Source organism: Aethalodelphis obliquidens, unplaced genomic scaffold (genome assembly GCF_003676395.1).
Source record: "Aethalodelphis obliquidens isolate GAN/ISIS:26980383/991018 unplaced genomic scaffold, ASM367639v1 scaffold70, whole genome shotgun sequence".
NCBI classification, from domain to species: Eukaryota; Metazoa; Chordata; class Mammalia; order Artiodactyla; family Delphinidae; genus Aethalodelphis; species Aethalodelphis obliquidens.
In genome coordinates this window covers 9,155,986-9,178,095 of record NW_020838014.1, presented here as the reverse complement: position 1 = coordinate 9,178,095, position 22,110 = coordinate 9,155,986, and the positions used below count along the sequence as shown (strand labels likewise).

Below are 22,110 nucleotides of genomic sequence, written 5' to 3'. Positions count from 1 at the left end.
GAATTTAAAACGACATAAGAATTGACCTCCCCCCACCACTCCCATTTTCTCCCTTCACTTTACTCACTGGCTCACCTTTAATCAGTCTCTTAGTTAACAATCTGTGCAGTTTATGAAAGTGGTGGCTGTTATTGCTTCAGTATACATTTTACAAAAAGGACTTAACAACAGATTTGGATAACACCTTCTTCCCTTTCATTTCCAAATGAGTGAGTTAAAAAAAAAAATCACTTATTTCTTCTAGCATGCTCCTAGTGTTTCTTTTTTCTTTCTTTCTTTCTTTTTTTTTTTTTTTTTGGCAGTACGCGGGCCTCTCACTGTTGTGGCCTCTCCCGTTGTGGAGCACAGGCTCAGCGGCCATGGCTCACGGGCCCAGCCGCTCCGCGGCATGTGGGATCTTCCCGGACCGGGGCACGAACCCGTGTCCCCTGCATCGGCAGGCGGACTCTCAACCACTACGCCACCAGGGGAGCCCCTCCTAGTGTTTCTTGCATATCAATTTACTTGATCTATCTTGTGGAGGAGGGGCAGAAATTATTACCCACAATTAACCTAAGGAGAATTGTCATATCAAGCAGGTAAATGACATCTTGGGGTTCCCAGAGTCAGAGAGGTGCAGTCCACACTTCTGATTTGAACGTCAGTGTTCTTTGTGGGAAAATCTGATCCCCAGGTTGCACTGATCTTCAGGAATGTTTGTCTAATTCTGTGTTGCATGCTTTCTCCGTGTGCCAAGTAACAAAGTCATGATGAAAAGCAGATAGGCCTTTCTATGATGCCCCAAATATGAGGCCTAGGGATTACAGAGTCAAGTTTGAAACTTTCTAACTGAACTTGAGTAACTCTACCCCTCCTGGTCATAGATCTCCCCTGATGGAGGTGTTATAACTGCTACTAGGCAATTAGCCCTCTTATTCTGGAGAGAGCTGTGCTTTTGATGTCATGCTGTCCAGTGCTTTTTTTAAATTGGTAGATCCACATACTGTAAAGGTTTAATCTAACAGGGGAAGGACCAGGATTAGGATTTAAAGCTTGGACTTCATGGAGCCCAGGGGCGATTACCATCTTGAGTCAGTCATAATTATTTGCCTCAGAAGAGATACTGAGGGATCCAGCTGTACAGAGTAAGGTCCTCCACAGACACACCACTGCCTGTGAATGGAACCTGGCAGCAGTTGTGTGGCAGCTTAAGGTGAGGCATGAGGCGACATTTTCCATGGGTAGAAAGTAATTGCCCATCTGTCCCCAGTCATTTTTCAAGGTCAAATAGGTTCCTACCAATCATATGGTGTCAAGATTCTGTTTTGAGCCTTCTCTGAGAAAATGGATCTCCTGAGTGTCTATTCCACATTGAAAAACTCTCACCAGATAACTGCAAGGCAGGTTGGGAGAGTCAGATAGAAGCTACCCACCTGCCCTTCTTCCCAGTCTCCCTGCTGCTGGAGGAATCTCTCAGACACCACTCAACAGGCTCTAGACTTGGCGGCTAACTTATTAATCCTTCTGATACCCCTGGAGGTACGTTGGTGGTAAATGCCACCTCTAGTTTGTGGACAGAAAACTGAGGTACAGAGAGGTTAAGAGATGACACAGCTACCAAATGGCAGAAATAGAAAAAAAAAGTCCTGGTCCTTTGATGCCTGTGTCTGTTTCTTCCAAAATAAGCTTCCTCGTTTGTTGGGAAGACTGAGAGGGAAAATGGCAACTTCCCCGCTGGTGGGGTAGGTACAGACACTGAAGCAGGCTGCTGCTTCATTCAAGGAAATACACTCACACACTTAGGCCCCAGCAAGACAAGAAGACAAGCAGCCTTCACCTACACCTCTACAGCTGGTTCCAAAGAGCACCAGCAGTTTTCACTTGGAATAAGACACAGTTTTTTTCTTTTCTTTTTTGGATTAAGTCCTAGTTGATATAGACACTTTATTCTGGTAATGATCAAGCTATTTTCAGCCTCTGAGTTTACAACTTCTTAAAATGGGTCTTCAGTAGCAAAACTGTAGGAGCAATAGTGCAGCCATTAGGGAGAGTGCAATGATGTCTGGTTCTCAGGCCTGGGATTTTGTTACTTCTGTCATCATACTGAAGAAAATCTGTCTGGAATAGTGTTGATTGCAAGGGGAAGGAAGATTCAAGCAGTAGCCAGAAAGTCACCTGTCTACAAGACAAATATACCTCTTCTATTCAACTGTCCATTGCCTGATACATTCCTTCATTGAAAGGATTGGATTAACCTAGGTAAAATACATTTTAGTTTGGATTAACCTAGGTAAAATACATTTTAGTTAGGCTTTCTCTTTTAAAATGTAAAATTTCCCTGGATTAATTACAAAAAAAAAATCATACCTTAGAATGAATTTCATTTTTAGACCATTTTGCTTTAGAATGGAGCACCAAGGAATGGGAATACTGTCACAGGGGAGGAATAGTTTCGGAGGAGGCTTTGCTCTAGAAAAGCATATCTAAAATGAATATCTTAAAAGGAAGGTGGTAAACAGGGCAGCACAAGGGATTTGCATTCTTTGGGATGGTGCTGGCTGGGGGTAAGATAGAATGAAGGCAGTTTTTTCTGGGTACCCTGGTGATCTCCTGTCCAGATCCCAATTGTGGTTTCTATCCCTCCTATCTTAGCCTTGGCACTGCAGCCCATGAAGTATAGCTTTGTTCTAGATGGACCAGCTTGGATATCAATTTCTCCCTCTGCTCTGGGAACTGATTGGCTCTGGGTAAAATTGCTCCCTGTGTGAAATATGTACTTATACCTGAGGATTTTCCCTGACTGGACTCTGTTTGAAGAGAGTTGGTTGGGGGGATAAAGGGTAGGAGACCTTCAAGATCCCTGTTGTTCCCTTGTTAAGCCTTTATGTCCCTTCCGGGGATGAAGTCTGGCCTGGGGCTAGACTTTGAGACCCTCGCTGTTTGTGTTCCCAATTTGTACGAGGCTCTCTCTAGTGCCGCTCTGATGGTCCTTTTTGTACATGTCTTTTGCCTGAGCAAGGCCTGAGGGTTAATCTCCTCAAGACAGGCCAGTAGGCAGGTATTGTCTGGCTCAGAGCTGGGCTTGCTCCCAGCCCCTGATGAAAGGAGGTGTAGATTTCAGGCTGAGAACTGATGTTGGAAGACGACAGGAAAGAAAAGGACCTCCTTTGCTTCAGGGAAGAAAACTGCGACCAGGGTTCAGAGCCTTTTCAGTTCTGAGAGAGGCTATGGGGTTTGTTCTCCTTTTCTGAGAGCGCCCAGTGCAGAATTCCCACCAATACAAGGGATGTAATTATATCAGAACCCAGGGGCTACAGTGACCCAAAAGAAAGGCCAGTGAGAACTCTGGACGTCTCCTGGACTGATGATTTAAACCAAACACTCCAAAATGGTGAAATGAGGTTTGGAAGACACAGGAACAAGTTGAGACCCTAAATAATATGACCAATTCCATAGGAAAGCTGGGCTCATGAGTAAAAGCTGAACTTGCAGATTGGTGCCCCACAGGTTAAATTTGGCTTGCACACATTTTCTTTGGCCCACATGGCATATTTAAAATTTAGTTGGCAACATTAAAAATGTGGGAGGGCTTCCCTGGTGGCGCAGTGGTTGAGAGTCCGCCTGCCGATGCAGGGGACACGGGTTCGTGCCTTGGTCCGGGAAGATCCCACGTGCCGTGGAGCGGCTGGGCCTGTGAGCCATGGCCGCTGAGCCCGCGCGTCCGGAGCCTGTGCTCCGCGACGGGAGAGGCCACAACAGTGAGAGGCCCGCGTACCGCAAAAAAAAAAAAAAAAAAAAAAAAAAAAAAAAAGTGGGAAACTTCACTTAAACGTTTGGATTTCTGGCTTCTCTTGAAAAATCAGATGGCCAGGTAACACTGTCTGGTTAACTGCTGCCTGGAAATGAGCAGCCGTTGCCCTCTGCTTCCCAAATTCCACAGCCGTAGCTCTCCCATGGCATTCGAACAGGCGCACTTCACCAGTTTCAACCACCGGCCCTTACGTTTGGGATCCCTGATATATGTCACATGGTGTCTGCTAGGGAAGTGCTGGGGTGAAAAAGTTCAGCGGAGTTTGTGAGCTTGAGACAAGACTGGTGAAAAGCTATGAGACAATCACAATTCTGATTGGAAGGATTTCTATGGGGACATGGGGATGAAAGCAGAATTCCCTGTGGCATAGAGGGGCAGGGCAGTCATGAGACTGGGAACTTTGACGGGACAATGGGTTCATCTGGATAGCCTTTATATACGGGAAAGGCAGTTTCCTAGTTGTACGCCATGCACGGTTCTACCGCAGTGCCTGTCCAACTAGGGTGGGTGTGAGGGGAGGGACAGAAGACTCAAAGCATGTTGGCAACTTTAGGTTTCATCTTGCCATAGGTTAGCTCGGGTGTTTTCTTTTCTTTTTTCCTTTGGCACTGCTTCATACCGTTAGATCGTCTGACCTGGCCCGGCTGCTGGCTTTGCTCAGCCTGCTCAGGGGTCTGGTGTCATCCCCAGGCAGCTCCGGACACAGGGAAGGCGCCTTCTCAGGCGGCAGCCCCTGCTTTGATACCTTCTCAGGCGTCAGCTCTTGTTTCTCAACCTCCTTCCCCACTTCCGGGGTCTCCATTTTCTCCCCGTCCAGCACGGCCAGGGTCTCCTGGCCTTCCGTGCTCACTCTCTCTGCCTCCTGCCTGTTCTCTCCCACCTCTGGTTCTGCTTCCACCTCCGGTTCTGCTCCCGCCTCCGCAGGCTGCCCCTCCCCCTCCCCTTCCCCCTCCCCCTCCCCCTCCCGGGCTCCCACCTGAGCGTAGGAAGGCAGTGTCTCTTGGTAGGCCCTGGACAAGTCCCCTAGGGGCCCGGTGCCCATCTTCTCCTCGAATTGACTGAAAGGCTTGGCAGAAAGTGGGCTGGCCTCCACCATCCCAACCTCAGTAAAAGGGAAATAATGGGACACGATTTTCTCTTCTTCGAGGAGCTGGTAGCCCTTGGCCTTCTGGATGGAGGAGACAGCAATGGAGTGGAGGGACTTCTCAGGAATCTCCCCCAGGGGCTGCTCCACTGGCTTCTTGAAGGCCGATCGGATTCTCTTCAGGCCCAGGTAACTCACCTCCAGAATATTGAGGAGGAGGGACACAGAGGCCATGGCCAGCATGAACAGGATGAAGATGGTTTTCTCGGTGGGCCGTGACACAAAGCAGTCCACCACGTTGGGGCAGGGCCACCTGCTGCAGCGATAGAGAGGCAGGATCCGGAAACCGTACAGGAAGTAGTGGCCCACGATGAAGCCCACTTCAAAGAGGGTCTTGAAGATGATGTGGCAGACGTAGGTCCTCAGCACGGTCCCCTCCAACCGGAACTTGGTGCCTTTGCTGCTGCTGCTGCCCTTCTTGATGCTGCCCTGGTCCGCTGGGACGGGCGACCTCTCGCCGCCGCCGTTGCCAGGCGACTGCTGGCACAGCTCCTCGGCCGCGCGCTCCTTGCGCTTCTCCTCCATGCGGATGTGGTGCACCGCGTGCCCCACGTACACCAGCGACGGCGTGGAGACGAAGATGATCTGCAGGACCCAGAGGCGGATGTGGGAGATGGGGAAGGCCTCGTCGTAGCAGACATTCTCGCAGCCTGGCTGCTGGGTGTTGCACACGAAGTCGGACTGCTCATCCCCCCACACGAGCTCCGCGGCCGTGCCAAGGATGAGGATCCGGAAGATGAAAAGCACCGTGAGCCACACGCGGCCGATGACCGTGGAGTGCTCATTCACCTCCTCCAGGATGTTCCCCAGGAAACTCCAGTCGCCCATGTCTCACCCACCTGGAGGAAGGAGAAGGCAAAGCTGAGCCGCTACAATGCAATCTCGACTCAGCCTCTCTTTGCTAACTCTCAGGGTACCTCTCCTTCCTGAGTGACTGGCAAGGTCAACGGCGTAAACAGCATGTACTGAGTGCTTCCTCTGTGCAGACTAGTATTAGGGAACGAAAGAAGCATAAAAGAATCTGCTTCCACTGGTTTCCTCATCTGTAAAATGGGTTCACTTCACAAGCTGCCTGAAAGGATAAATGAGGCAGTATCTGTATAAGCCTTGAACTCCACCCCAAAATAAGGGTTCATTGTTGATCATAAATAGAAACCCATGGTTACATGGATTTAAATCAGAACCGTAAGCTGAACTGAGGTTCATGAGTCATAATGCTGAAGAAATATTCTAATCCATTTGTGTCTGGGCCCCCAACAAAATTTTGCTATGTATGAAATTGCCCGCAGTCACCTTACTTTTGACTGCGTTAGGGTATATAACGATTGGATGTTGGAAGTGGAAGGAAACATTTTTTTGAATATCTACTTTATGACAGACCTTTGACATTACATTTTTTCATTCAGTTTGATCCTGCTAGACTGTAATCTTCATGAGGGTATGGACCACGCCTGTTTTATTTACTGCTATATACTCAATGCCTGTCACAGAGCCCAGAACATAATGAGAGCTTGATAAGTGTTTAACTGATTTGATTCCACCACCTGAGAAAACTGAGGCTCAGAGAGGTTAAATAATTTTTCTAAGATCAGACAGCTAAATAGTAGTGGTTCTGTCTGTCTGTCTGGGTTCTTTCTGTTGCCCCATTGAGATACATTGCCTGTGATTGGAGCTATACAATTTTGTGACCCCTGTACTCTCTCTTTTTTTTTTTTTTTAAGGGCAACGTACTAGTTTTTTCCTGCTGTGGTAAGATTACCATAAACCTAGTGGCTTAAAACAATACAAGATGATTTTCTTACAGTTCTGTGGGTTATGTGAGCAACATGTGCCTTACTGAGCTAAAATCAAGGTCCCAACAGGACCGTGTTCCTTGTTGGGGGTTCCAGAGGAGATTCAGTTTCTTTGTCTTTTTCAGCTTCTCGTGGCTGCCCACGTTCCTTAGCTTGTGGCCCTCTTTCTCCATCGTCAAAGTCAGCAATGTTGCAACTCTCCCACCTTTCTTTCTTTGTGACTCCTGTACTCTTAATTTACGTTTTCTCTTCTCTACGTTGAAATCTGGAAACCTTTCTTAATAGCTTTACAAATTGAGAGCAGTATATATATTATTATTATTATTATTACTCTTTTAAACCCAAAGAACGGGAAGAGTGCTTTCGGAAGAAATCATGTTACAGGGTGAGGAAAGTCCTCTAAGACAGTTTTAGTGTCCCACAGAATGAAAAGGGTTTAGGGTCTATAACTGGCTATTTTAATAGAGCTAAAATTTGGTCTGTAGGAAAAAAAAAAAATACCATTAAACATGCTAGTATATAATGCCCCTAGCAACAGCAATGACTAGTGAACATGGGATTGAACTGACAGGGGTGATGTGTGCAAACTGGGTCACTTGTCCAGTGCGAACCTGTGGGGCAAGCTGGTAATCTCTGAAAGACTCTGATCAAAACCTCCACCTCAGCTGATGTTCCCCATGTTGAACTTCTCTAGCGCTGTGACGTTTACTCATCACTGCCCTCAGACCAGGGCATGAGCCCATGCTAGAGATGCTGGTCCAGGCTTCTCCAGCTGTGCCCCACCTTATAGGATCAGAAGTCCGTGGGGCCAGAGGAATACACCCACCACATTTAACGACAGGGATATTTGCTAAACGCTTGAATGAGTGATGAGAAGCGGTATCTTAAATTAGGTGGGCTTTTCATCTTTAGGAGAGGATAAGCTTCCTTCCAACCTGCGGTTTGGAGCCTGGCCAGACAGAACTTGGTGACCGATACTGATTGCAGGTGTGAACAGTGCCCAGGCTATGCTCTCAGCTGTTTCTTGGTGAAGAGCAGAGTGTTGCTCCCCTTGAACCAGAAACTTCTAGTTAGGCAAGGCATCCAACAGCAGCTTCTTTCCTCCTGGGAAGGTGAGAGCAGCTGTGGCATCCCTAGTCGTGACTCTGACATTGGGAAGAGTTCCATTTAGGGATGGGGAATTGAGAGTGGGAGAGGGTCCTCTACTCAAAACCAGCCATTGAGAATCCCAGTCACATGTACGTAGTTATACTTCTACCTTTAACACTCCTCAAACTGCAGCTAAATCTAGTATTTGCCCTATTAAAGAGTGGCAGCCATTCCCATTGCCTTCTGGAAAAAGGTGGAAAACACTACAATCAGGTAAACAGCCCAAGCATAAATCCTATTGGTGGAAGAACCAGGAAAATCCAAGGTTTTTTTTTTTTTTTTTTTTTTTTAATCCAAGGTTTTTTAACCAAAAAGTTCAATCTAAAATTCATGTCAAAACAATAATTTGTGTAATTTACTCCTATGAGATCAAGTCTGGCTTTAAGGAACTCTAAATCTAGTGGTGTTGATGCCTTATCCACATTGATATATCAACTCATTTTACAATATTACTTGTACCATATTAGTCCCTTTGGGATTTTGTGTGTATTTCACTCATGTACCCACATGAATGTGTGTGGCGAGCACAAGCTCTCAGGACTGTATGTCTACCAGTCTTGTTTCCCCTTTTTAGGATCAAAAGCTCTTGGTGGACAGGGACCATTTTGTCTTTATCCTCCGTGAACCATCATGACACAGAACAAAGACCTTACAGACTGGGAGCTCCATAGATACCAGTGGATAGGCCTAATGGTAATCATTTGAAACCTGAAATTCTCAATTCCTGAGTGCATGTAATACCAGTATTATGTACAGCCTAGGGAACTCCAGTCCTCTTCACTGCAGCTAGCAGTGGGAGACTGACAACTTGCAAAGAAATGGTAAATTCCAAAAAAGAATAGTAAATTGATCCAAAACTAGCTATTTTGAGGTATTGTTTTGTATAAAATTAAAGCTATAAACTGGGGCCAATAATTCTTGACCCATGAGTGTCACGACACATGTTCATGACACATGAAGACCCTCCTGACCAACCCATTCATAATTTCCAAACTAAAGCCAGACAGAGCTGTGTCCTTCCATACCCACCCTGCAATGCTAGGATTGCTTGAGTGGTTTTCTTTCTTACTTTTTTTTTTTTTTTTAATGTCTAGTTACAAAATTTCTTATAATATAATGGAAGAAGAGAAACTATAACTTAGGACAAAATCTTTCCAATGTCATGCTATTGAAACAGGCCAACTATGGCGTTAAGGAGAAAAGCTTTAGAGGTGCTAAGGAAAAGTGCCTTGGGTTCTCCACTTTTAAAAATGAAAATTATAATTAAAGGAAGTCAGATCAGAGTAAATCTGGGCAAACTGTTCCACTAGAGCAGGGCAAAATCTAAACCAAAGGATTTCTCGTCATCAAAGAGGCAATTCTCTGTTTTATTTTCTTGTGAAAATCTATTGCAGGTGGAAAATAAGCTGCCAGAATTCAAGCCTCCACCCCCAGGGTGTCCACCAGAACCCCACTAGAGGATTATGGTTTTAAGTAATGATTGAAATAACACCTTATGTTTGGATAGCCCTTATCTATTTATAAATGATACATTTTAGCAAATCTTGTTTCAGTCCTTATAACAACCTGTGAACTATGCCAGTGGCCCTCAGACTTGGATTTCAGAGACTAGTACAATAACAACCACAAAATATGGTAACCAACATAGGGCTACTGACTCCTTAGTTTGCCAAACAAGGACCTAAAACTTATTTAATTGCTAGCTATGACTGCAGTCTATTTTCACCATCATTTCATAAAAGGGGAATTTTAATACCATAAACCTAGGCAGGACATAATTTCAGAATAAAAGACAGGCCTTTAAATCAAACACATTTAACTTGGTGAAAAATTTACTACACTGTTTACTACGTTATTGTCACAGGCTGCCGAAAAATTCATCTCGGACCGGAACTGACAGGTCTACAGATGGATGTTTGAGAACCGGGGAACTAGGCGTTATCAGCCCCGGTTACCAGAATGGGAGACGGAGTGGGAGGTTAAGTAAGTCTCCCAAGAGGGGGCTCAGCCGGTGAGGGCAGAGCCGGGATGTGAGCCCTGGTCTTCAGCTTCAAGCCCAGGGTGATTTCCAGGATAGCATTGCCTTCTCCTGCCTTTTAAGTGGCAGAACAACACATACACATTCGTGTCAACAAGTTCCACAAAAAGGATTAGAGGCCCCTTACCACTCTGGTGGGTAAGGGAGTGTGAATGCACCTCCGTGTTTCTAGAGCAGCCCCTTTAACCTCCAGCTCTTGTAGGGAGCACGGAACCTGCTCCCAGGAAGAGTTTAATGGTCCTTAGCAAACCCATCCCTGTGTTCTAGTAAACGCTCCAACATCAAGAATGCTGAGCGTGAAGCCTCTCCCACACCCACAGCACTCAACAATTATTACTATTACTCCTATCGCAGCGTTTAGGTGAAAAATTACAGAAATCTTTCATAAACCTCAAATACTTGGTTTGGGTCCTCAGGATAACCGGGGACATGTTAATTCATTCTGAAGAATGAAAGGCCTTAAAAAGTCAAGTTGTAGTTAGAATTTGGACATCTCTGCCACCACCCCACCCCTGTGACCCCAATTCCGACATTTCTTTCCCTTCCAAACCTCTGCCAACTCTTAGGGCGATTCCAAGAAGGTTTTCGGAATTGGACTCTAAGTCCAGACATCCCAGTCCAAGACCGAACTTTAGTGGCAAACCTTTTTCCTTGTGGAGAATTCCAGATATAGCCCTTAGATTAGGCTGGGAAAGGAGGGGGGCGTGGGAAGTCTGCAAACTAATATCACCCATGGAAAACTTGCCAATAGGAGTAGGCTCCCCCGGAGAAATAGGTACTCTCTTCTTCTCTTGGCGCTCAGCAGTAAAATGGCGAGCTTGGCCTCGAAATTTCCTTTGGTGCCTAAAAGCCCACCTCCCACTTCTCTACCCCGCCCCTACTGTGCTGCACGACTAAGCAGATATGACTGGATTGGCCCTGATGGGTAGGTTTTACTGTCCAGCAATATTTTAAGCTCCCAGCCAGACAGCTTTTATGAAGGGAGGGATGTTGGAAAACAATAGGAGAGAGAGAATGGGAGAGCTGCGTTGGGCACTGATGGGAGGAGGGGTGGGGAAAAGCTGATGTGGGAAAGCGTAGCTGGGGCTTCTGCAGTCTCCAAAAGTTTCTTTTAGCAGCAGACTGGCCTTCTACAACAGGAAATCTTTGGCTTCTCTCCAGAGGGCATGAGACCTGGGGGTGGTTTCCTAGTGCCTTTTTATCAGCTTAGAGAATCTTAGGGATGTAGGGACAGTCAGAGGTCACCGAGTCAGCCTGGGCCAAAGTCACCCCAGCAAGAGGTCAGTTGGCCCCTTTAAAGGATGACGTTTCATCTTCCATTGGTGGTTTGTCCTTGTGTCTCGTAACTTTCAGCAGGGCAGTCTCCCTCTTTGAAAAGGAGTCTTAATACTCCAAAGAATTCTGGCACCATTTGTCAAGGCCATGACATTTCCTACTTCGTTTCACCCATAATTACAAATACTTTTGAGAAGCTGAAGAATCAAGGGGATTATGCCACGTCAGTGACGGTTTTAGACTTTAGTGCCTCCATCTGTGAAATGGGGGTATGATGATTTTGCTTACCAAGAGGCTCTTGGATGAAACACCAGTATGGCTTAATGAGGAGCGATGCTTGGGAAGCTAGTGTGGAGGGGGCATGAATGCATGTTCTCTGCCTCTCTGAGCCTGCTCCCTTTCCACTGTCTGGGACTGTCTATTGCACTGGTATAGAAAATCGTTGTTTTGACCACATTTTCCAAAACAAAAATTGGGGCATTTTATTCCACAAGCTTACTTGTGGAAACAATGGAGCAAAAATGGTTGAAACTGGGATCGTTTTAGGAAATCTGCAACGTATGATACTAAATCGAAGGCAACTTTGAGAATAAGCCAGGGGAAAAAGGGTGCTTGCTTCAGCCACACCTCTTATTTCCTGTCCTTTCTGGTGTCGTGGGCATATTGCATTTTGACGGGGGCAGTTTGAAGGAGGATGGTACCAATGTAGTGTGTCTTAACTTCCATTTTTATTAAAACGTTCATTAGCCCACAGCCTTATTTACTTTAGAATTCTGATTTCTTTCCAACTTCTAGGTTTGAGGGCCTGCACTGATTGAGACAATGCCTTCTAGGGAATCCCTCAGTTAAAAACAGATGGTCAAGATTGTTCCCAATATCAATAAGGCAAGAAGTCAGAGATGAGAGGGAAAGAAACCCAGTCATCCTTTCTTTTGAGAACATTCAGTAAATATTGATTCCTGAAGCTTGTGCTTTCCCTGAGACATTCCACAACCTTCCAAATGAACTTTACTCATCCAGGGCATCCCAGACCAATTTGGCTACTGTGGTGGGGTGGCCCCATCTCTTGACATCATTGCGTGAGAGATGATAGTAGAGCACGTACTTGCATCTGGAAAAACAGGGAACGTCCACATGGCTCTGAACCAATTAGTTTCACAGGTTTGGATGAATCCAGCTTTCTAATTGAGCCCTTCCTTTGCTTTTTTATTCTGTTGACACTGAAGACATTCTACTAATAGTGCCCAATTGATTGAATTATTTTTGTTGTCAGCTGCAAAGTCGTTGGAAATATAAACACTTAATTCCACACCTCTTGAGGAATGTTTTGAAAGAGATGGGGAGAGAGACTCATCTTAGCTGTTGCTGAGAGTTGGGTTGTCTATTCCTACCAGGAATCAGAGTCAGCTTCTCAGGTCTTTCAGTGGGATGTCTTCTCATGATGGCCCTATTATTTTATTGGATGTAAATAAATCCATAACCACATTCAAATTCTAATTTTATATTCGGTAATTACTTAGAATAGATTGTTAACATTTTGGATAATATAATGGTGGCATTCTTTTACCAGGGTGCATTTTCGAAATAGCGAAGCAGTTACATGTTTGCAAAGATTATGGGGTTTGTAGCCAGGAGACCCGACTCTGGGTGTGGCTCTTTTGCTTCCTATTTGTGGGCAATTTGCTCAGCTTCTCTGAGGCTCAGTTTTCTCTGTGCAATAGAGATGCTAATAACTGCCGTTCTGTTTTGTAAGAAGGACTTTTTATGATGATGGTGGCTGCCGATATAGCCCACACAATGCTGTGAATCCTTGTTCACTTGTTGGTTATGTTTGCTGTGATCTCCTCTTGCTCTGAGTACGGCTGTGTCCTGCACCCTGGGGTCATGGGTTGGTCTGTTTCTAAGTGAACCTTGACCACAGGGAGTGTCAGAACTGGCAAAGACCAGAAGAGATCGCTGGCTCCAACCCCTTCATTTTACAGATGAGGAAAACCAGGCTCAGGGTGGAAATGACGCTCTAATGTTGTGGTATGTCTCAGAGGCCCAGGCACTTTCCATGGCTCCGGTGCCTCCATGTCGGGGGCACAGACTTATATAAGCAGCAGGGTTCTTTAGGGAGAACCAGGTGAGCCCTGGCATGAGTAGAAGGGCAGGCAGATACATGGGGCCTGAGGGGACTGTCCTCAGTCAATCCCAGTGACTGGAATTAGGGGACTCAGAATCTCTCTCTCCTAGCTGCTGAGGTGTGGAAGGGGAATGGGGTTCTGAGAAACCCAGGACCAGGGGCTGTGGGTGAATCGGGTCCCTTCCCTGAGTGTCTCAGGCCTGGCTCTGACTTAGTGGGCGATGTTCAGAGATTCATTCAACAAGTATTTGTTAAGCTCCCACCTTTTGAGGTGTTTGGGACACATCAGTGAATAAAACAAAGATCACTGCCACAGCAGATCTTATATTTTGTGGGGGAGGCAGATAATAGTCATTAAATACAATAACCCAGTGAATCATATAGTAGGTGAGAAGGTGGTAAGTGCTACCAAATATGAAAAAATATGACAGGATGTGTGGGGGGATTGGGAGAGCCAGTGGAGGGGAGGTGGTGCTGACACAGACCTCGCAGAGAAGGTAAGGTTTGAGCAGATGTTGAAGAAGGTGAGGGATGGAGGCATGAGGGTGTTTGGGGAAGGCACTCAGCAGCAGAAGCAGGCCCGAGGGGCTGAAACAGAGTGGGCGAGGACAGAAATTCTTGGGAAATGTAATTTTTGTCTCTTGTTTGTCCACGTATGGTTTGTTCACCCACATGTCTTTAAGACTCCAACACCACCGAGAAACGAGATGCCACCCAGCATCCAATGTGCAACTTTGCCCTTCCTTTCCACTACATACTTTAAAAACGTTTTTTTTTCATTTCAATTTTTTTTTAATTGAAGTATAGCTGGTTTACAATGTTGTGTTAGTTTCAGGTGTACAGCAAAGTGATTCAGTTATACATACATATATATATATATATATTTTTCAGATTCTTTCCCCTTATAGGTTATTTTTTCTCTTTTCTAAAAAATTTTATTTTATATTGGAGTCTAGTTGATTTACAATGTTGTGTTAGTTTCAGGTGTACAGCCAAGTGATTCAGTTATACATATACATATATCCACTGCACCCTTTTTGCTCAGCTGTCACGGTACCTGGCACTGTGCTGGGAACACAAAGATGGGTAAGGCACGGGCCCTGACAGGATGCCTACCACACATACGTCTGCTCAAGGAGAGGGGGACTGTGGGGATCTGGTCTCCCAGCCCCCAAACCCCAGATCTGGCCTTAGGGTGAGGCCTCCATCTTGTAGGAAACTGAACAGCGATGCTGTGATGCCAGGCTTTGGAATGAGACAGTCTCAGCATCGCCACTAGCCCGCTGCCTGATCTCGCGCCGGTGACTTTCCATATCTCCGCCTCAGTTGTTTCTTCTGAAAAATGGGAACCAGTGTCCACCGCAAAGAGTTGTAGTGATTAAATAAAGCAACGCGTGTAAAACTGAGTTCAATATTTGGCATTTGGAAAGCACTTGATAAATGGTAACTGCTATTCCCACTATTACGAAGAAGGTTCGGATCAAGGTTTCCTTGCTTCACCAGCACAGGGATCGATACTTCCTTTTTCTTGTTTGCGCTGCCTGGGACGGTGAGCCATGGCCCTCTCTGTCCATCCTCCCTGGCCAGCTTGGTTGTGAGACAGATTCTTCTTCATCACAGCCATTTGGCCGAGGTTCAAGGGCTCCCGTGCCCTGAGGGGCAAGGGGTGGGGTGGAGGGCGGATCGTGGGGCACTTTCACTGGGGAGAGGATTTCCCGCACAGATGAGTTGTCAGGACAAGGCCCGGCTCTCTATTGAATGGAGCAGCTCATGCATGAGAGCAGATTGTGCCAGTTCTATAGAGCACGACCCCTCGGCCCAGGCTTCTCCTGCTAACAAAGTTATCTTTCTCAATCTGCTTAGGCAGAAGGGGGACACACTTCCCGTCCTTGTGCTGAGCACACGGAACAGGCAGGACCCAGGCCAGGGCTGGGACTGGCTCTGGCTCTCAGCATGGCGCCTCCACTCCTCCCCTCTCCCGGCTCAGAGTCTTGGGTTCTCCCCATCACCTTGGCGAGAGGAGCACAGGCTGCAGAAGGTGGCCATCGGCTGGCTAGGGGCGAGACAAGGGAGTGTCCTGGCATTCTAGGTGCCTGTGGAAGGGTGCAGAGACAGCATCCAAGAAGAGGGGTAGGGGAAGAGGCTGCTGCAGCCTAAAATTCACTGGGGTGGGAGCAGTTATCGATGCTCCAGGTCCGTGGGTTCTCCAAACCAACAGCATCAGTATTGCCTGGGAACTTGTTAGGAAAGCGAACTCTCAAGCCCTACCCTGGACTTCCTGAATCAGAAACTCTGGGGTTGGACACCAACAAACTGTTTTAACAAGTCCCGCAGGTGATTCCGATACTGCTCGAGGTAACCCCAGCTACTAGAATCGATCATCCTGGCCCTGGTGCCCAGAACTTTGGTACGACAGCCCTCTCCCACATCCACCGCAGCTCCTGACACGTTGCCGCCAAAATAAGACCCTAAAAATATTTCTTTGGGTCTATCCAGAAAGCAAACAACTCTTGTTGAGTTCCCTGCTGTCTCTCAGCTGCCCTGTTAGCCCATCCGACATCTGTAATATCATAAATCAGAAGGGGAGAAAAAAAATGTTGTACTTTTATCTCCATTTTATCAAGCTCTAGTGAGGCTAAGTAATTTGCTCACGGTCACAGAAAGAAAGGGGCAGGGGCAGGACTGGAACCAGATCTGCTTGACTCCAGAGCCTGTGTTTGCTCTGGCTGCTCATCTTGTCTCCTTTAATTAGGAGATTCAAGTCTACAGCGCTGACCCTTCAGAGCATTTGGGATCTCCGGTCTTTGTGCTAACCAGTTAACATCTGGGTATTTAAAAATGTCTTTTCGTTTGTTTGTTTGTTCTGAGATACCAGCATCATTGCAAAGATTTTCTAAATAGATGAATTCACTAGGCACATATCCATATTAAAAAAAATTACAAAGGTATGGCTTGTGTACTTGCACGTCGGAAAAAAAGAAATCAAACAAGATAGGAGCCTATAGGATAAAAAGTAAAGATCTCTTTTTACCCCCTTCTTCCTATCCCAAGATCACTGTAACCATGCTTAACAGTTTGGTGTGTGTTCTTCCAGACCCTTTTTGCTTTTTTCACTTGATATATCTTGATATCTTTGAAGTACACATAGAGATCAAAGGCATCCTTTTAATGTCTGCAAGAGTATTCCGTAATAAGGACATCCTATAAATTTGTTCAGTCTGTTCTCTATTGAAGGACATTTAGGTTGCTTCTTTTTTTTTTTTTTTTTGGTTTTTAAAATTTTAAAAATAAACATCCCTATGTACATATTTTTGAGCACGTGTAGGAATATGTTTGAAGGATGTCTTCCTAGAGGTAGCATTTTTGGTTCAAAAGGTAGGTAAAATGGGAAAGTTGGCGGGTACTCCCAATTACTCTCCATACAGACTGCACCAGACTATGCTCTCAGTATAGCTTGTGATAGGGCACTTCATGATATATTCTTACCATCACTCGCTATTGTCTATCTTTACATTTATTTGGCAATCGGTTGGGCAGAAAATATTTTTTTATTTTAATTTGCATTTTTCTGATTACTGGACAGAAGGAGTGACGCATTACATGTTTACTATCCAGTTGCATTTCTTTTCCTCTGAACTGCCTACTCATATCCTTTGTCCATTTTTGATGGGTTATTTGCCTTTTCCCTGTTGATTCATAAGCTCTTTTTATAGACTATGGTTATTATTTCTCTGTCATGTATGTTGTAACATTTTTTTCAAAGTATCCCTTGTAACTTCATTTTTAGTGTGTTTTGCTATAACAGAGGATTTATATATATATATATATATTTTTTTTGCGGTACGCGGGCCTCTCACTGTTGTGGCCTCTCCCGTTGTGGAGCACAGGCTCCAGACGCGCAGGCTCAGCGGCCATGGCCCACGGGCCCAGCCGCTCTGCAGCATGTGGGATCTTCGCGGACCGGGACACGAACCCGCGTCCCCTGCATCGGCAGGCAGACTCCCAACCACTGCGCCACCAGGGAAGCCCCTATAGACTATGGTTATTATTTCTCTGTCATGTATGTTGTAACATTTTTTCAAACTATCCCTTGTAACTTCGTTTTTAGTATGTTTTGCTATAACAGAGGATTTATATTTTTATCTAATCAAATCTGTCATGAAAAAATTTATGGTTTCCTGACTTTGTGCCTCGCTTGGAAAGGCCTCTACCTGTCATTCAAATTCAGGAAACCAGTTAGAAAAAAAAATCTGCTAGAGTAGATTCTGTTTCAGTTCAGCGTTTAAGCCCGTATCCTTGAAAAAACTGAATTATCAGAGCAATGTGAGTACTGCTGATTCTCCTCCTAGTTTTTAACCTCTTTTTTTTTTTTCCTCCTGGCCCTTTTTCTTTATAATAAAGGAATTATACAATTTTTATTCATCAACTTTGTGTAATTGGCCACAGATTTCATCATCATCCCCATTTTCAGGGGCCTGTTCTGATTTGCGAATCAGAAAACCAAACCTGGGAATCATCTGTGTCCTTTTGCTTCCTGTAGGTGTTTTTGCTTCGCCTCTTTATGATTCTGGATGCCTGATTTTTACTTATATTCAGATATCATGTGTGGGTGGAGAAAGAGAGAGCAAGAGTGTTATTATTTTCTGTTTTACAGGCATATTTTCTACTCTTTTATGAGGAGGAAATTTTCTCTTTTACAGGCATATTTTCTACTCTTTTATGAGGAGGAACTTTTCTATTTTTCTTTTTCCCTTTGCCCTTTTTTTTTTGGTGGCAAATAAAATAGCTATAGTCTGGGCCAGTTACCCTGAATTCCTAAAACGCCTGACTCTTACCACTTGATTTCTTTTTTGACTTAAGTGAGGGGTTTGTATCTGACTGGATTCATCAGGAAGAATATGGTTCTGGCAGCAGAAAAACTTCATTGTCTAGGGCTTAGTCTAGTTGCTCTCTCAATCACTAAGGACTTCAGTTTCTCCATCTTTGGAGTAGGGATAATGCCAATCTCATGTAAATCATCTAACATGGCTCCTAGTCCAAAGAAGACTCAAAACAAGTGGTATTTCCCATCAAGCCCTCAGTTTCCTGACCTGTAACATGGATGAACATTGAGACACACCTTGCTGAGTTGTTTTGAGTGTTAAACCGGAGAATAGAGAATTTAACAAATAAATGGGACACAAAGGTTCTTCCGAAGCAATCTTGGTTCCTTTTAGAGTCATGCTGCACTTGTACCACTAGATGGCGTCATCAACACGGCCAGCTGGCTAAGATGGTTCTGCCTGAAGTCCGAGCGAAAGGGGATCCTACTTCATTTTCTTCCCTCTGAATGCAATCAGTGTGGCAACAATTATCACGGTTTAGCTTTCATGTTTGCTGTAAATCATTTATTACTGTCAGACCTTTTCTTAGGCAATAGGCTTGCCCCGAGGAATGGTTGGAAGTGGGACCCAGAAGCCAGAGAGGTCTTTCTGAAACACAAACTTGACCTGCCTATACTAAAAACCCTTCTGTAGCTTGCTATTACACACAGAGGTATTGTTCAACATTTTTACTTCAAATTAAACCTTACTCTGGAAATGAGTATGTAAAATAAGTCACTCAGGTGGAGGGAGACGGGCCCCAGATCCTGCCTCTCAGGAGCTCCAGGAAACAAGGCTCATTAACCACTGCAGGATGAAGCTTGTACCTTTTAACAAGGCGTATAGGGCCCTCTGCTGTGTGGAGCCTGCCTATTACTCCAGCCCATGTCTTGCCACTCATAGCTTTGCCCTTGACCCTCAGCATCCATGATCTACTGAGTTCCCTGTACATGTCACCTGATTTTTGCCTCCATTCCTCTGCCCACGCAGTCCCCTCTACTTCAACCTCCCTTCCCCAACTGACTCATCTGTTAAGGCTCAGTTTGGGCTTTACTTTCTCAAGGAATTCTTCTCTGACCTTATCTAGTTTGTTTTCCAATAGTTCATTTATGTTTCTGTCTCCCCCACTAGTCTATGAGGTTTCTGAGTGCAGGAGATGTGTCTTCCCTGTGTCTATTGTAGGGAGGCTGGGCAAATGAAAGAACTCAATTTGTTTTCAGTAAACAAATAAATGAATGATTGTTGAGTAGAGGGAGAGCAGTTCAGGTGGATGAGATGGCAGGAGATGAAGACGTAGAAGTGGGAAAGGAAAAGGGTGCTTCAGGGAGTGGATGGCTTGAATCTGGGAGTAAGGGGAGCACTTCCCAGACTCCAGGCTGAGCCTCCCCCGGGAGACCAGGGTGAGCTCTCTCCTCTCAAAGCCCCAGTGGTAGCCCTCATGAGGAGTCACCGGGGGTGGGGGATTGTAACTCCTTCAGCCATACGGAAGCTGTAAGAGAAGCTGCAGCAGTGGCCTCTTCTAAGAATCATCTTAAGGAGCCTTGGATTGAGGGTCTAGAGCCATATAGGTTGCACCTAAAAGCAAGGACCCTGCCAGGGATGACCCCTGCCAGAATTCTCTTTTCCCTTCCTCTTCTGTGATAGAAAGGTACCTGAGGATGTCCACTGAGGGTACCTGAGAAGGATAGGAAAAAGTCCCTCCAGGTTAGTGAAGGTGACCTTTCTGTGATGGGCTGATATAGGGGAAGCAGCCAGTATAGTTCTGGGGGAAAATCCTGCAGGGAAAAAGGGGCAGAGAAGCAGGCAGGTGATTCTGGTTACTTGTGGTTTCAGGTATGGGCATCAGTCCTGAGCTAGCGCTGTGGGTGGGACCCAAAAGAGCTGACCACAAAGCTGTCACCCTTCGGTCTCTAGCCTTACAGGGCATGAAGCTTTCAAAGCACTGGGAGATTTGTTTTCCCCCTAAAAACAGCAATGGAATTGCCGTACTCCCTTGGTTCCAGGTCGGCCTTCTGAGGTATTATGTCACCTTCCCGTTGCCTTGTCCTGAGCCTTTCCCATGCGGACGGCACCACAGTGTCCTGTCGTCTGGTCCCTGAACGTGGAGTCTTTACTTGTTCACGCCTGTGAGGTTATAAATCCCTGCAAAAGCTTAGTTTGAGGGTCTCTGGCCAACTCGTTCCCTACCCCACCCTCCAAGGTAACGCGGGGAAAGAGGCTGCCCATTTCCTGAAAACTGGCTACCTCAGGGCTCTGTACTTCCTCAAATACTGTGGCTTCTGAGGGATTTCCCTCAACTTTTGTGCTTCTGACATGACTCGCCAAGGCCAGTCTCCCAGGTACCTGGCCCTTTTTCTCCAAGCTGTTCACCAAACTAGGTCAGAGCCAGGTTATACTCTCACAGGCATGAAGGGACTCTGGACACGTAACAGGGAGGGTGTGGGAGCCCCAGAGGAGGGACCTCTAACCCCCCTGGCATTCCTACAGTCAGAGGGCTTCAGATGTGCCCCTGGGACCCACTGAGGCATGTTAGTTGCTCCCCCAAACTGTGTAGGGGGACATCCTGGTAACAAGCCCTGTTTTACCTTATGTGTGAGAGCTGGCAAAGGATAGAAAAGAGTGTTGAGAAAGCAGAGATGGAAATGTAAATCCTCCAAAAGGAGGAATTCCGCTGGTGGGTAAGTGCAGCTCATGGCCGGCTTTGCTCACATTAACCCAGGGCTCCAGGGAGGCAAATGCCTTCCTCTCTCAATTTCAAACAAGAACCTCCCTGAAGGGCTGAGGGGGCTCTTGGCCTGAAACCAGGAGGGAAGCCACTTGGAATTTATTTTTTGTTGAATTTTTTCTTCCTTTTCCTTCTGAGAGGGTCCCCAGGCATCCAACACAACAATGCCTCTGCAGGCAGCCTGACACGGCTGTCATCAAATGCAACTGAAATCCGTATCTATGGAAACAGGCTGACTCCTTCTGCCTCCCTCACTCCCCGCTTCTGCGTTGGCCAGGATGGGCCTAGACTATGGGCCCTGCGCTCTGATGTAAGGGCTGCTCCAGCCGGTGCCCTGACCATCCTCTGGGGTCCACCCACCTCTTACCTTCTCCTATCAGATACAGACGAGGTGCTGGGAGGAGGGTGACCTCAGTGTGGCGGCAAAGCCTCAGACGGTGCCAGAGAGACGGTGCAGAAGGAAGAGTGCTTGTGTGCAGGGATTCCAGGGAAGGCAAGCAGGGCAGCTCCGTGGAGACAGAGCAGACCTGGGTACCCAGAGCTCGATGCTCCTATCCTGGCTTCTGAGCTCCGGGCCCAGACATTTACGCGGTCAACAAAATGTATTCCCTGCCTCCTTCCACTCCCTCCCAGGCTTGGCTAGCATTCTCTGGGCCTTTCTTTCCTTTGCCTAAAAAGGTAATTCATTATTCCTTAGGGGTCATATGTGATGGTGTTTGGCTTGAGAGGTTTATTTATTTATTTGGATTTGAGACAAATGAAAAACAGTCTGCTTCAACTTGGCCGAATGGACCGAAATGGAAACAAAGACAGCAGAACTCTCTTTTCCTCCCCAGTCCTGATCTGCTGACTTACTAACCCACAAGTTTTCTTGCAGAGGCAGCATACCTAAGAATATGATACAAATGAATTTATTTACAAAACAGAAGTAGATTCACAGACATAGAAAATAAACTTATGGTCACCAAAGGGGAAACGGGGGAGGGGGAGATAACTTAGGAGTTTGGGATTAAAATATACACAGTGCTACATATAAAATAGATAACCAACAAGGACCTACTGTATAGCAAAGGGATCTATATTCAATATCTTGTAACAATTTATAATGGAAGAGAATGTAAAAAAAGAATATATATATTTATGTATGTATAACTGAATCACTTTGCTGTACATCCGAAACTAACACAACAGTGTAAATCAACCACATTT

General features: G+C 45.9%; 1 protein-coding gene across 1 annotated transcript in view; it reads right to left on the bottom strand.

Moving 5' to 3' along the window:
* Positions 1-4,128: 4,128 nt before the first annotated feature.
* Positions 4,129-22,110, bottom strand: part of GJA8 (gap junction protein alpha 8) — a 52,498-nt gene continuing 34,516 nt past the window's right edge. Inside the window, exons 3-4 of the mRNA XM_027091102.1 lie at positions 12,581-12,636; positions 4,129-5,773 (exon numbers count right to left, since the gene is read on the bottom strand). Of these exons, the coding sequence (XP_026946903.1) occupies positions 4,404-5,762 (1,359 nt within the window). The 5' untranslated portion in view covers positions 5,763-5,773; positions 12,581-12,636 and the 3' untranslated portion in view covers positions 4,129-4,403. The remainder of the gene's footprint in view (positions 5,774-12,580; positions 12,637-22,110) is intronic.